Source organism: Cebus imitator, unplaced genomic scaffold (assembly GCF_001604975.1).
Source record: "Cebus imitator isolate Cc_AM_T3 unplaced genomic scaffold, Cebus_imitator-1.0 Scaffold178, whole genome shotgun sequence".
Taxonomy (NCBI): domain Eukaryota; kingdom Metazoa; phylum Chordata; class Mammalia; order Primates; family Cebidae; genus Cebus; species Cebus imitator.
The window spans coordinates 3,942,013-3,957,746 of record NW_016107493.1 but is presented as its reverse complement, the minus strand read 5'-3'; the positions used below and the strand labels follow the sequence as shown (position 1 = coordinate 3,957,746).

General features: G+C 36.4%; 1 protein-coding gene and 1 pseudogene across 5 annotated transcripts in view; both read left to right on the top strand.

The window, feature by feature from the left end:
* TRAK2 (trafficking kinesin protein 2) overlaps window positions 1-15,734 on the top strand; it is a 67,715-nt gene that overhangs the window by 13,775 nt on the left and 38,206 nt on the right. For 3 of the 5 annotated variants that reach the window (XM_017545283.2, XM_017545287.2, XM_017545284.2), the window contains exon 2: window positions 4,196-4,485. In XM_017545283.2, the coding sequence (XP_017400772.1) occupies window positions 4,395-4,485 (91 nt within the window). In that variant the 5' untranslated portion in view covers window positions 4,196-4,394. Of the gene's footprint in view, window positions 1-3,105; window positions 3,238-4,195; window positions 4,486-15,004; window positions 15,173-15,734 lie in introns of those variants that run through there. The other 2 variants (XM_017545286.2, XM_017545288.2) reach the window with 2 other exon arrangements.
* LOC108315755 lies at window positions 9,062-14,998 on the top strand (annotated as a pseudogene).

The window sequence follows — 15,734 nt, the reverse complement described above, 5'->3', positions numbered from 1 at the left end:
TTTCTGTTTGAAGATTACTCAGCAGTAATCTTCAGACCGCATCTACTACGTACTCAAACATGGTAGTCATTCTATGTACAGAGTTGGCTGTTGAGCCAGAAATTTAAGAAATATTAGACAGAAGACGTCATCGTTTTCTCAGGCCTGAGAGATAGGGGAAAGCTGACAGGAATGCACATTGGTATGTTGGGTACCAAACCAGGAATTTGTCATTTTTATTTAGTCCTTATGTCTGACCCTTCTTACAAAGGGTAGTTATTAATATCCCCATTTTGACAATGTGGAATGAGACTCAAAAATGATAAATAATGTGCCCAAGGTCAAAAAAGCAGTAAATAAGGTTAAAATTCATACTTGTCTAATGTCAGGCTGCATCCGTGGTACTGTGTTCAGTACTGCTACTCCAAACTGATCTTTCTGAGGAGCTCAGATTTAGACCAGGGCATGTCCAGAGGGTTTATTTAGATCTAAAAAGTCCCCGGGAAGAGCATACCATTGCCAGATCACCCCTGACCTGGTGCACAGTCTGCAGGCTGGGCCAGTTCCTGAATTGCCCTGGAATTCTGCATTTTTCCTGTATGACTCTTAAGGTGGACTTAGTTCTTGGTTCAACTTGTTTTTCTCTATTCTGGTATGCAAGAATTAAGACTAAACCATTAGCAAAATCTCCAAAGCTAATTTAAAAAGCAGTTTTCTAGAACAGAGCTCCCCAACCTTTCTGGCACCAGGGACCAGTTTTGTGGAAGACAATTTTTCCACAGACCATAGGAGATGGGGATGGTGGTTTGGGGATGATTCAAGCGTATTATTACATTTGTTGTGTACTTTATTGCTATTATTATTACATTATAATATATAATGAAATAATTATACAACTCACCATGATGTAGAATCAGTGGGAGCCCTGAGCTTATTTTCCAGCAACTAGACAGTCCCATCTAGGGGTGATGGAAAACAGTGACAGATCATCAGGCATTAGATTCTCATAAAGGAGCACACAACCTAGATTCCTCGAATGCACAGCTCACGATAGGGTTTGGGATCCTATGAGAATCTAATGCCACCGTTGATCTGACAGGAGGCAGAGCTCAGGCAGTAATGCGAGTGGTGGGGAGCCACTGTAAGTACAGATGAAGCTTCGCTCACTCACCTCCTGCTTTGTGACCTGGTTCCTGACAGGCCACAGGCAGGTACAGGCCTATTGCCTGGGGACCGGGAACCCCTTCTATAGAACAAAGATCTAGAGTCCATACATGAAAGGATATAATTTTTGTGTTCCTGTGTGATGTATATAAATGTAGAAATAGAAACTGAAAAATAGAAACGGTAATGTAAATGCATAATCAAACCAGCTAGTACGTAACAGAGTGGTGGGTATAAGTTCCCAAAATTATCATTAGATTTTCACAGTGGTCTTTGATTCAAATATGATTAAAAGAACCACAGCTCTGAGAATCAGTGTGGACCAGTATGAGAGATACTTTGCTTTTGTCCTATTCCTTTTCATCCTTCCCTCTTAACTGTCTTCCTTCCCTTTCCTTTTCTGTCTTCACAAGTATGTAACTTACTACTTAAAAAAAAAAAATGCTTTCTCGGGTGGGATGCAGTGGCTCATGCCTGTAATCCTAGCACTTTGGGAGTCCCAGGAGGGCAAATCACCTGAGGTCAAAAATTTGAGACTAGCCTGACCAACATGGTGCAATCCTGTCTCTATTAAAAATACAAAATTAGCCAGGTGTGGTGGTGCATGCCTGTAATCCTGGCTACTTGGGAGGCTGAGGCTGAGGCAGGAGAATTCCTGTGGTTCTTGCACCACTGCACTCCATCCTGGGTGACAGAGCAACAAACAAGACCCTGTGTCACATATGCATATACATATATATACATTATATACTTTATATATATGTGTGTGTGTGTGTTGTTGTTGTTCCAACATAAAATTATAAACTCCTTTATTGGGAAGGACTGCTATTTATTGTGTCACTTTTTTTTTTTTTTAAATAAAATGTATGATCTATTACAAAGTAATAGAAATTCTATGACAATAACTATGGAAGTGTTTGACATTTTACTAATCTGTGGAAATCTGAGAGGCTAGATATTGGGAAATCATGGTCTGTACTCACTAAACTTCACTCTCACCATCTCACTCATCAACACCTTGCAGCCTGGCTTTGATTCTAACCTCTTGGCTGAACTGGTTTCTGGAAAGTTATCATTGATTTTTTGGTCCCTTACCCCTTTTTTAATAAACCAAATTTTCCTTTTGACTTTCATGTAATGTTTAATTCTCTTCACATTCTATCTCTGAAACTTTCCTCCCCAGGATTTGCTCAAAATGCTTCTCTATTCCTCTACCCTAGTAACCATATTCAGTCTCCTTTATTTACTTTGTTCCTTTCTACTTCTTGAGGGTAACTCTCTTACTGAGTATTTATGGTGCCTGTAAAGAGTAGATATGAGAATGAATTAACTATAAGTAAAAGCCACAAGTTGCCAAGCAGAGACTGTCTTGATATAAATCAAATAAGTAGAATTGAACAGTTTTACTGATGACAGTTCCTAATTTTTTAAGTGTGCACATATATTTAGTACCTTATATTCCTTTGTATGTACACTATTATAAACCATTTATTTGTGGACATTTAGTTCAGTTGTGTGGTATATGCCTTTTTTTTCCAAACCAATACAGTATGGGCATCCTTATCCCTACATCTTGGCACACTTTGTGAGTATATCCATTCTGTAAATTCCTGGTGGTAGAACTGTTGAGTTACAGCATGTATGCATGTAAAAGTTTGGTAGACACTGCCAAATAGCCCTCTGAAAGCTTGTACCAATTTGTACCTTTTTTTTTTTTTTGAGACAGAGTCTTGCTCTGTCACCCAGACTGGAGTGCAGTGGCGCAATCTCAGCTCATCACAACCTCTGCCTCCCAGGTTCAAACGATTCTTTTGCCTCAGCCTCCCAAGTAGCTGGGATTACAGGTGCCCGCCACCACGCCCAGCTAATTTTTGTATTTGTAGTAGGGACAGGGTTTTACCATGTTGGCCAGGCTGGTCTTGAACTCTTGACCTCAAGTGATCCGTCCACCTCAGCCTCCCAAGATCCTGGGATTACAGGCATGAGCTACCATGCCCAGCCCCAATTTACACTTTTATCAACAAGGAATAAAAGCTCCTTTTTCCACATCATCTTCAGCAAAGAATGTAATAAAACTTCATGTTTGCTAATCTAGTAAGTGAACACTTTTTTGTTTATATTTTTGTTTTAATTATGAGTGAAGTTGAACATCTATTGTATCAGTGGTTCTCAGCTGGGGATGATTCCGCCCCCCCCCCCCCAACCAGGGGACGTCTGACAATGTCTGGAGACATTTTGGATGGAACTGGAGAGGGTCTGAGGAAGGGATTTTGCTGGCACTTAGTGGGTAAAAGATCCTACAATGCATATGATGAGGCAATACCTGGCACGAAATGTAATTGTGGCAGGATTAAAAAACCCTGTTTTGTACTATCCCATTTCATCTTCTTCATTGGTTTATTATCTATAATTCTTGAGTTTTTTAATTGGTTGATTTCGGGTTTATAGTATACTTATCACAGTCTACCTTCAAGCCATATGTTACTCTTTCATGTTTAATATGAAAGCCTTACAATAGTATGTGCCCATTTCCCTCCTCCTGGCCTTTGTGCTACTGCAAAACATTCTGCTACGTATGTTATAGACCCTACAATATGTTACTAGTGTATTACTTTATATCTTTATATCTTTTTTAAAAAATTAAAGTTTTATTTAAATATAGTTAACATGCATCAAATTACACATTACAAGTGTACAAATTAATCACTTTTGATATACGTTTGTAAAACCATCACTGTAGTCAAAATAATGAATAGATTCATCATTCCAAAAACTTTTCTCCTGCCCCTTAGTAATTCCTCCCTTAACCCCAGGTAGCCGCTGATCTGCTTTCTGTCACTATAGATAAGTTGACATTTTCTAGAATTTTATATAAATGAAATAATAAACTATGTACTCTTTTTTTGTGTGACTTCTTTCTTCTAGCATGGGATTTATCCATGTTGTATGTATCCTTAGGAAAACATTTTTAATGACGGACATTTTAATTAATTAGATTTCTGTTGTTAGAGAGCATGCTGAATTCTAGTCACTTGATGTGTTTTTGTTGCAGGTCATGACCGTCCAAGATATAATAATCACATGAGAGTGTTCATTGCTACAGATGTCATTTGACTCATCGGAGAAAATCTGTGTAAAAGAAAATACCCATGTGACCAAATCCATTTCATTATTGAATGGCTTGATGGATTTCCTTTACTCTGATTCATACCAAAGCTGTCCTTCTCAACCAAAGCAAGAAAGGATCCTGCATGAGTCAATCCCAGAATGCAATTTTTATATCACCAACAGGTGAAGAAAACCTCATGAATAGCAATCACAGAGACTCAGAGAGCATCACTGGTAAGTCCAGTTTAATAAGTATTGAAGTGCTATTGCCTACAGGATAAAATGCAAATGGCTCAGTCCAGCATATATGACCTATCATGATGAAACCCAAGCCTTCCTTTCTAGCGTGATGTCCTCAGGGAAAGACTGAATTAATCTCTCCATCCCCTTGTGTCTCCTGACACATTAGCAGAATCTGCCTTTAATGCTGTTTCTTGTCTATGTCAGACTCCCCTGTACCCTGTGAGCCCCTGATGGTAGCTGCATCATACCCATCTGATCTCCACAGGGCAAGGGCAGAGTTACCTGTTTCGTATGCCCTGCAGGTATCTGACAACAGTGCCTGGCACACAAGACTCTTGGGGCAGATATATAACAAATATAACATATATAACAAGTATAAATACAGGTCTGTAACACCTTATCTATAAGACTAAATTTAAAAAAACTCTGAGCACTCAAAGTTTTTTCTTTACTTTTATTCAAAAACTCATTTGCTCACAAAACAGACCTTGGCTATTTCTAGACTTATTTAGTTTGAATACTCATATTTGCTGAAGATGTATTTATATATTTAAATATGAGGTGCTGCTGCAAAACCAGTTGGGGATGTTTTATAACATACAGTTAATGTACAGTGTCACTTTTCTAAAAAACCTGAAAAATTCTGAATCCTGAAACCCATCAAAACCTGAAGTTTTTTCAAATTTGTACTCATTGAGATATCTTTTTTAAAGTAACAATGAAATACACTCATTTTAATTGTACAGCTTGAGTTTTTACAAAAATATATACTCAGTGTAACCACCAGTACAATCAAGTTAGAGAAGTTTTCATCATCCCACAAAAAGTTCCCTTATACACAGATTTCCCCACCCCTCACCTTTGGTTCCAACCAACCACTAATCTGCTTTCTGCCACTTTAAATTAAATTTGCTTGTTCTAGAATTTCATATAAATTGAATCTGTGTCTTTTGTGTCAGCCTTCTTTTGTACAGCAAAATGTTTTTGAGATTTGTCCACTTGTGATCAAGTATCAGAAGTTCATTTTTTTATTGCTAAGCTGAAACTTACTCATCTCTGCCATTGTAGCAGAAAAGTAGCCATAGACAGTACTTGAAAGAATGAATGTGACTGTGTCTTAATAAAACTTGATTTGCAAAACCAGGCAGTGGCAACAAACTGAAGTTGCCCTGTGGGATATAGTTTGCTGACCTCTGCTATACATCATCAGTACTTGGGAATGTCAGTGGTTTTGATTTTTAGCCATTCTAGTAGGTGTGTACTGGTGTCTCTGTGATTTTAATTTATATTTTCCTGATGATTCATGATGTTGAGCATCTTTTCATGTGCTTATTGGCCCTTTCTAGATTTTATTTTGAGTTCTTTATTCAGATAATTTACCCATTAAAAATTTATCTTACTATTGAAATGTAAGTGTTGAATTGTAAGTGTTCTTTACATGTTCTAGATGTAAGTCCTTTGTTAGGTAAATGGACCGTATTTTCCCCTAGACTTTTCATCTTCTTATTGGTATCTTTTGAAGTGCAGTTTTAAATTTTGATGGAGTTTATCAGTTTTTGCTACTATGATTAATATTTTCGTGTCGTTTCTAAGAAATCTTCGCATAAAAGAAAAATTTTTATAGTTTTTACTTCTACTTTTAAGTCAGTAGTCTACTTTTTTGAGCATGGAATTAGGTTAGGCCCTATGGTTTTTTTTTTGTTTTGTTTTGTTTTGTTTTGTTTGTTTGTTTGTTTTGCTTTCCAATTGGTCATTTCATTGTTTCTTTACCATTTGTTGAAAATGGTTTCTTTACCCTTATTGAAATAACCTTGATAATTTCATTGAAAATCACTTAGTCACGTATGCGTGGTTCTATTTCTTAACTCTATTCTGTTTCTTTAATCCCGAAGTCTGCCTCTATAGAAATACAATTCTATAATAAACCTTGAAATCAGATCATAAATTCTCCAACTTTACTCTTCTTTTTCAGAAATTATTTTGGCCATTTAAGATTTTTCACGTTTTTATATAAATTGTATAATTTGCTTGTCAACCCTTGAGCCCAGGAGTTTAAGACCAGCCTGGGCAACATAATGAGATCTCATTTCTACAAAAAATAAAAACAATTAGCTGGGCATGGTGGTGTGTACCTGTAGTCCCAGCTGCTAGGGAAGCTGAGACAGGAGGATAACTTGAGCCCAGGAGATTAAGGCTGCAGTGAGCTATGATCATGCCACTGCACTCCAGCCTAAACAAGAGAATGAGACCCTGTCCCTAATAATAATAACCAGCTTATCATTTTCTCCCAAAAAAGAATGCTGGAATTTTGAATGGAATTACATAGACTCTGTAGAGAATTGATAATTTAAGAATAGGGAGTCTCCTAATCCAGGAACTTGATATATGTCTCCATTTACTTAGATCCTCTTTAATTTCTCTTAACAGTATTTTATAGTTATTGTATAAGTCTTGCACAAATTTTGTTAAATTTAATCTTAAGTATTTTTCTAAATGGTACTGTTTATTTAATTTCATTCTTCAACTATGTGTTACTACTATATAGAAATGGAATTATTATTTTTTCATGTTGACCGTGTATTCTGCAACTTTGCTTAACTTATTAGTTTTAGTAACTTTTTGGTAGATATCTTAGAGTTTTCTACATACACCATAATGTCTGCAAATGGAAACAGTTTTACATATTCCTTTACAATCTGGATGCCTTTTATTTATTTTTCTTGCCTTATTGAATGAGACATGATCTCAGTATGTTGTTGAATTAAAAATGGTAAGAGCAAACATCCTTGACATATTTCCAACCTGAGGAGAAAAGTTACAGTATTTCACCATTAAGTCTCTTGAGAATACCCTACAATAAGTTAAGAAGATGTCCTTCTCTTCCAAGTTGGATGAGGAGTTTTTAGTACGAATGACTATTGAATTTTGTCAGATGCCTGTTTTGGATCTGTTGAAATGTTCATATGGTTTTTCTTCCTTTGTCTGTCAGTGTGGTAAATTCTGTTGGTTTAGTTTTGAATTTTCAACCAGACTTGCATTCCTGGAAAAAACTGCTTGGTTGTGATATATTATCTTTTTTATATATTACCCGTTTGATTTACTCGAGTTTTGTTAGGGAGTATGTATATGTGTGTGTGTGTGTGTCTGTGTCCTTCCTAGACACATTCATGAGGATTATTGGTTTATTTATTTATTTATTTATTTTGCAATGTCTTTGCTTTATTTTGATATTGAGGTAATACTGGCCTTGTAAAATGAGTTATGTTCCTCTGTATTTGGAAAAAGTTTGTGTGGACTTGGTATCATAGTATTTTTCATGTTTTTACTTTTTAAACTCATCTGAATCTTTACATCTCCACCGATAACTTATAGTTGGGTCTTTTCTAAAAAGAAAATCCAGACTGATCATCTTCATTTTCTATTTGCAGTATTTGGACCATTGAATTTTAATGTAATTATCACTTTAGTTAAGTCTACTGTACTCCTGTTTTCTGTTTGTTCTGTTTGATCCATCTTCTGTTTTTTCTCATTTTCTTTCTTTTTTAAAGTTTTATTTTAATTCTACTATTGACATATTAGCTATACATCTTATTTTTCTCAGTGCTTGCTGTAGGTTGCAATACGTACCTTTAACTTATCAAAGCCCATCTTCAAATAACATTATATTTAATAAAGTGACACTCTTCAGTTGGGTACAGTGGCTCACGCCTGTAATCCTAGCACTTTGGGAGGCTGAGGCAAGTGGTTCATGAGCTCAAGAGTTCGAGACCAGCCTGACCAACATGGCGAAACCCCGTCACTACTAAAAGTACAAAAATTAGCCAAGCGTGGTGGCGTGCACCTATAATCTCAGCCACTCAGGAGCCTGAGGCAGAAGAATCGCTTGAACCCAGGAGACAGAGGTTTCAGTGAGCTGAGATCACACCATTGCACTCTAGCCTGGGTGACAGAGTGAGACTCCATCTCAAAAACAAAAATTTTAAAAATAGAGTGACACCCTTAAAACAGTATTTTTCCATTTCCCCCATCATTCTATGTATTATTATTACTATGCTTTTTACATCTACATATGTTATATGCATAATACATTATTACTTTTGCTTTAAATTGTCAATTATGAATTATGAAAATAAAAGGCATATGTATTACCCACAAATTTACCATTCTGTTATTTCTTTTGTAGATTGAAGTTCCCATCTGATATCATTTTTGCCTGAATAACTTTAACATTTCCTGGGATATGGGTTAGCTGGCAATGAATAGTCATAGTTTTCAGCTTGGATGAAAAAAAATTTTCTTTGGTTTTGTTTTTTGTTTGTGTTAGGTTTTTTTGTTTGTTTTTGTTTTTTGAGAGAGGATCTCATTCTGTTCCCCAGGCTGAAGTACAGTGACATGATCATGGCTCACTGCAGCCTGAGCCTCCTGGGCTCAGGTGATCCATCTCAGCCTTCTGAGTAGCTCAGATCACAGGTGTGAGCCATCAAACCCAGCTTTTTTTTTTTTTTTTTTTTTTTTGTTGAAGTCAGGGTTTTTTTTTTTTTTTTTTTTTTTAATGTAGAGTCAGGGTTTTATTATGTTGCCAAGCTGGTCTTGAACTCCTGGGCTCAACCAGTCCTTTCACCTTGGCCTCCCAAAGTGCTGGGATTACAGGAGTGATCTACCACACATGGCCTATTTCACCTCCTTTGAAAGATGTTTTTCACTGGCACATGATTCTAAATTGACTTTCTGTCATGCGTTTTAATGATGCTGTTTCATTGTCACCTATCTTGAACAGTTTGCATTCACTATTTGTTCCCTTAAATGTAATGTGTCTTTTTTTCCTCTCTCTGCTTTTAGGATTTTTTTTTTTTTTTTTTTTTTTTTTTTTTCTTAATCACTGGGTTTTAGCATTTTTGCTTTGGTGTGGTTTTCTTTGTATTTATCTTGCATGGATTTGAGATTCTTTGAACTATAGACTTATTGTTTTAATTAAACTTGGAAGACTTCAGCCATCATTTTTTCAAATATTTTTTCTGTGCCTGCCTCTTTTTTCTCCTGGGACTCCAGACTGCTTGATGTGACACAGCCACTGATGTTCTGTTCAGTTTTCCCCACTAATCTTTTTTTCTCTGTGCTTCATTTTAGTTCATTTCTATTGCTATATCTTCAAGTTTACTGTTCTTTTCTTCTGGAGAATATCTAATCTTTTTATCTTATGAATTTTTTATTTTAGATACTGTACTCTAGTTCTGTTTGAGTTTTTAGGGGTATATCTTCTGTTTCTCTTTTCATTAAGTTCATGTTTTCCTTTTAAATTTTTGAGCATATTAAAAATAGCTGTGTTTAAATTGCTGCTTACTAATTCTCTTATTTCTGCTTCTGTTGACTCATTTTCCTCCTGGTTATGGATTATAATTTGTCTGTTTTTGTGTATCTAGTAATTTTGTATAGACTGGTGAATATTATGAGTACTTCATTGTTAAGTGTTTGAAGTTTATTATCTTCCTTGGGAAAGTGTTTATTTATTTTGGCAAGTCTTCAAGTTATTTGCTGATAAGTTTAACTCTTTGAGACATGTTTTTAATCTTTGTTCTGTGTGTCTACAGATCAGATTCTAGACCATGCTCTAGTATGCTTGATTCTAGCACTGATTTAATTCTCTTACCACTAGGCATGACTGGAAAGAAGTGGACATATGGAATAGAAGTTTGGAGGATAAAATGGTAGAGAAGTTGTCAAGCCTGGGCAGTAGAATATGGAAGCAAAGTGGGAGAGCTAGTCTGAAGAATATTTAGCTTAATCTAACCCTAGATTGTACACTCATTTTTAATATTACATTTCGAAAGTAGGGAATTCATGATCTTGAATTTTCACAGGATTTCACTAATACTCATTTAAAGAAAACATCTAGGGACTAGTGTCTTCTTGTAATGAATGTCACTTTTGTTCCTCATTTCCACTATACCCTTGAATAACTAACAGTCTGTTTTTAGCTCTGCATTTATTTATAGTCACCTTCTCTTCCTGAGTATTAAAATCACAATTTACATGTAATAAATGTGTGGCAGGAAAAATTTGGATAATCACATGGAACTTGTAATAATAGAATTTGGATATATTTTCAGGTCTCTTATTTAAGAGATCTGTGAGGATTGAGAGCTTCTTTAGAACTGTATTTAAGGTTTTAAATCTGTCTCATCTCTATCTCGTTGTGATGATGAAGCCACTGCTTCTCCTTCTGCGTGAATAGGGATGTCTGATATTGCAGCCTCCTTGTATTTGACTTATTAAAATGTCATTAAGTCAAAGTCAAATAGTAGGAATTTACTCTCTTAAGGATTTGTTTTCTTAATCAGTACTTTGTTGTCCTTTGCCAGAGCTAGAGCATATTTCATTATACTGCCCACAAAGGAAATACCACATCTCTTTAAAAGTCAGAGGGTTGATATGATATCCTGTATTTTCTTTATTTTAAGCCCTAGTATTTTAAGCATGTTAACAGGAATAACTCACCTTTTTTGTAAACAGCTAAGTTTGGGAGGTGTTAAATGATGGGCAGTACTGGCAACAGGAAGATAGTGGTAGACACATAAAGACACAAAAGCCCAGCCATGTTCAGAAATGGGGTAGGGGGGGTATTGTAGGTGTGTGTGTGAGAAAGTAGTGATGTGAGTAGTATTCAGTGAGTACCTATCATGTGCCAGATACCCTGGGTGCCTTAATTGCTTATTTTATTTACTTACTACTGCTATGTATGATAAATGATCTTTATTTTACAACTGAGAGGAATTAAGGCTCCAAAAGGATAAATCATGTGTCTAATGTCCCATAGGTAATGAGTAGAGGAGTCAGATTCAGATGCCAAAACCCATGATCTTTCTAATATTAATAATGAAAAATAGGACAATAAGTGGAGTAGATGCCTGAAGGAATGAGGAGATATGTAGGACTAACACCGTAAGTTGGAGACATGATGTGTACGAACTTGCTTTCTAGGACAAGTTTTCAGCCTTTGGCCTGTGAATGGCAGAGACCAACAAGAATGGGTACAGTGCTGGATAGGAATTCAAGATACAAGTCTGGGGGTTCTAGTGGTCATCAGCAAGTTACCCACCTTTAAGTCTCAGTTTCCTTATCTAAGGAGTCAGGATTGGATGGTTTCTGAAAGTACCTTCTACCTTTAATACTCTATAATTATTTAGACAATATAGCAATCTTATTTTAGCAAGCTTGATTTGATCTCTAGGTCTAAAAACTTAATAGTAAAACAATAATAAAAATAGCTGACAATAGATCTTTTAGTCTTCTTCCCCCTCCATTACTCTTCACCTCACGTCTCTCCCCTCCTTACTCCTTTCCCTCCTCCATCTCGGCGTTTGTGGCCGCGGAGGGCAGGGCTGTGGAGGCTTTGGAGTATGCCACCTGAGGGAGAGGCCAGGTGGAAGGCCAAGCAGGAACAGCCAGGCAGCATTTAGGGGGACGGGGGAACAGAGCCCTGGCACCACCCCTCCTGGGAGGAGAAGGAAGAGGTAACTATACCCAATATTGCAGCCATGGAGTCCATGCTTAATAAATTGAAGAGTACTATTACAAAAGTAACAACTAATGTCACTAGTGCTGTAATGGGTAATCCTGTCACTAGAGAATTTGATGTTGGTGACATTGCCAGTGGTGGCAATGGGCTAGCTTGGAAGATTTTTAATGACACAAAAAAGCCAACAAAGCAGTGGCTGTTTTTGTCTTTGATAAAAAACTGATTGACAAATATCAAAAATTTGAAAAGGATCAAATCATTGATTCTCTAAAACAAGGAGTCCAACAGTTAACACGGCTTCAACACCCTTGACTTCTTACTGTCCAACATGCTTTAGAAGAATACAGGGATTGCTTGGCATTTTGTACAGACAAGTTTTTTTCATTTTAGCCAGTGTTCTTGATAACTGGGAAAATCTACCCTCCCCTATATCTCCAGACATTAAGGATTAGAAACTTCGTGTTGTAGAAACTAAATATGGTTTGCTTCAGGTTTCTGAAAGATTGTCATTCTTGCATAGCAGTGTGAAAATGGTATATGGAAATATTACTCCTGAAAATATTTTGAATAAAAGTGGAGCCTGCAAAATAATGGGTTTTGATTTTTGTGTATCATGAACCAATCCTTCTGAACAAGAGCCTAAATTTCCTTGCAAAGAATGGGACCCAAATTTACATTCATTGTGTCTTCCAAATCCTGAATATTTGGCTCCTGAATACATACTTTCTGTGAGCTGTGACACAGCCAGTGATATGTATTCTTTAGGAACTTTTATGTATGCTGTATTTAACAAAGGGAAAGCTATATTTGAAGTCCACAAGCAAGATATTTACAAGAGTTTCAGTAGGCAGTTGGATCAGTTGAGTTATTTAGGATCTAATTCGCTTACAAATATACCTGCAGAAGTTCGTGAACAGGTAAAGCTACTGTTAAATGTAACTCCAACTGTAAGACCAGATGCAGAACAAATGACAAAGATTCCCTTCTTTGATGATGTTGATGCAGTAACACTGCAATATTTTGATACCTTATTCCAAAGAGATAATCTTCAGAAATCAGTTTTTCAAAGGACTGCCAAAGGTTCTACCAAAACTGCCCAAGCATGTCATTGTGCAATTTTGCCTTGTTTGACTTCAGAATTTATAAACCCTGACATGGAACCTTTTATTTTGCCCAGTGTCCTACTGATTGCTGAGGAATGTACCAAAGAAGAATAAGTCAAATTAATTCTACCTGAACTTGGCCTTGTGTTTAAGCAGAGGGAGCCAATCCAGATTTTGTTAATTTTCCTACAAAAAATGGATTTGCTACTAACCAAAACCCCTCCAATGAGATAAAGAACAGTGTTCTACCCACGGAGCACTAGAAGCTCCTTCCATTCAGATCCAAGAGCTCTGTCTGAACATCATTCCAATCTTTGCAAATCTTATAGGCTACCCATCCATGAAAAATGTTTTGATACCAAGAATTAAAAATGCCTGGCTACAAACGTCTTCCCTTGCTGTTCGTGTAAATTCATTAGTGTGCTTAGGAAAGATTTTGGAATACTTGGATAAGTGGTTTGTACTTGATGATATCCTACCCTCTTACAACAAATTCCATCCAAGTAAGCTGCAGTCCTCATGGGAATTTTAGGTATTTACAAATGTACTTTTACTCATAAGGAGTTGGGAATCATCAAAGAGCAGCTGGCTGGAAAAGTATTGCCCGATCTTATTCCCCTGAGTATTGAAAACAATCTTAATTGGTTCAATTCCTTCATTTCTAATCATGAAAGAGTTGCTTAGTAGATTAGAGTCTGAACATAAGACTAAACCGGAGCAACTTCATATAATGCAAGAACAGCAGAAATCTTTGGACACAGGAAATCAAGTGACTGTTTCCGAGGAGACAAAAGTTACAAATATTGGGAATCACCAAATTGACAATGGTTTTAACAACATTGGAGCAGACCTGACTGGCAGTGAGTCCAAAAATAAAGAGGATGGGTTGCAGAATAAACATAGAAGAGCATCACTTAAACTTGAAGAAAAACAAAAATTATCAAAAGAACAAGAGCAGGCACAGAAGTTAAAAAGCCAGAAGCCTCTTAAACCCCAAATGCACATACTTATTGCTACCGTTAAATAGACTAAGGACTCAACAGGCACCTTGATGGGTAATATGTTATCTTTGACCAGCCTTTCTGTTAGTACCCCTAAACCTTCTGCTTCAAGTTCTTTCACTTCTGTTCCTTCCATGGCCATTGGCATGATGTTTTCTACATCAACTGATAATACAAAGAGAAATTTGACAAATGGCCTAAATGCCAGTATGGGCTTTCAGACTTCAGGATTCAACATACCTGTTAATACAAACCAGAACTTCTATAATAGTCCAAGCACAGTTGGAATGACCAAGATGACTCTGGGAACACCTCCCACTTTGCCAAACTTCAACACTCTGAGTGTTCCTCCTGCTGGTGCAAAGCAGACCCAACAAAGACCCACAGATATGTCTGCCCCTAACCATCTCTTTGGCTCTGAGAAACCCAAAGTTAGCATGAACCAGTTATCATAATAGAAACCCAATCAGTCGCATAATCAATTTGTACCTCCTCAAGGTTCTTCAGCTATGGGCAGTTCAGTAATGGGAACACAGACGAACATGGTAGGACAATTTGCCTTTGGTACACAGGGTAATCCTTTCTTCAACCCAAAGAACTTTGCAGCCACCAACTACTATGACCAATAGCAGTTCGGCTAGCAATGATTTAAAAGATCTTTTTGGGTGAGATATCTTCTATTTTGAAGGATTATTTTAGTTTCAATCATGGGTGAGCCGATTTACATCTTTATATATTTGGCCTGGAGGAACTACTTCTATGGGAAAGTGAATGGTTCTGTGACAGAAAACATCTGTGTCTGTGCCAGCATAGAAGTTGTATGGACTTCTAACCAGTTGAGTTTTTTTAAAGCATTGAGAGTTTTTTTCCTCTTACCACCTCCTTTTCAGGTTTTTAAAGACCCAACCCTTCCCAATTTCAAAGAGAAAAAGGACAACTGAGTTATCTTGACTAGTAGAATCTTTTAAACCCAGTGTTTATTTTGGCTTGTGAATCTTGATGTTCTTTAAAAAATTAAGTTGATTATCATTGCAAGCTCATCTGTTAATTGCTACATGGTACACAGTCTACCTTCACGAGTCATTAGTCTTCATTTTAATATGTAAAATATCTTGATGCTGTATTGATTTGTTTGTATTTAAGATGACAGTGAGAAAATGATAAGCATAAAGAGAAGTATCAGGGTATTTGCGTTTTCCAAACTTACTTTTCAGATGAACTAATGTTTAGTACAAAGAGACTGAGCAAATAGTACACAATTTAATATAACTTTCATTTCATTGGTTTAAATGCGTTATTAACCATTTTAAATGCAAACTAATCATTGTAAATTATATTTTAGCATGGTCTGCCTCAAATAGCAATGTATTTTTCTGCATTCACTTGGATATTTTTAGAATCACTTTTTTCCTCCTGTATCACAGAAGAGGTATGTGCTGATTTGTTTGGATATTTGACAAAGCACTCTGATGTGACTTTCCTGACTACCTTCCCATTTCATTTCAAATTCAAACTTCTGAGGTTGCAGCATATATGAACTGCATTTTCTTTTCTTTTTTTTCTTTTTTATTATTATACTTTAAGTTCTGGGGTGCATTTTCTTTTTTTTTTTTTTTTTTT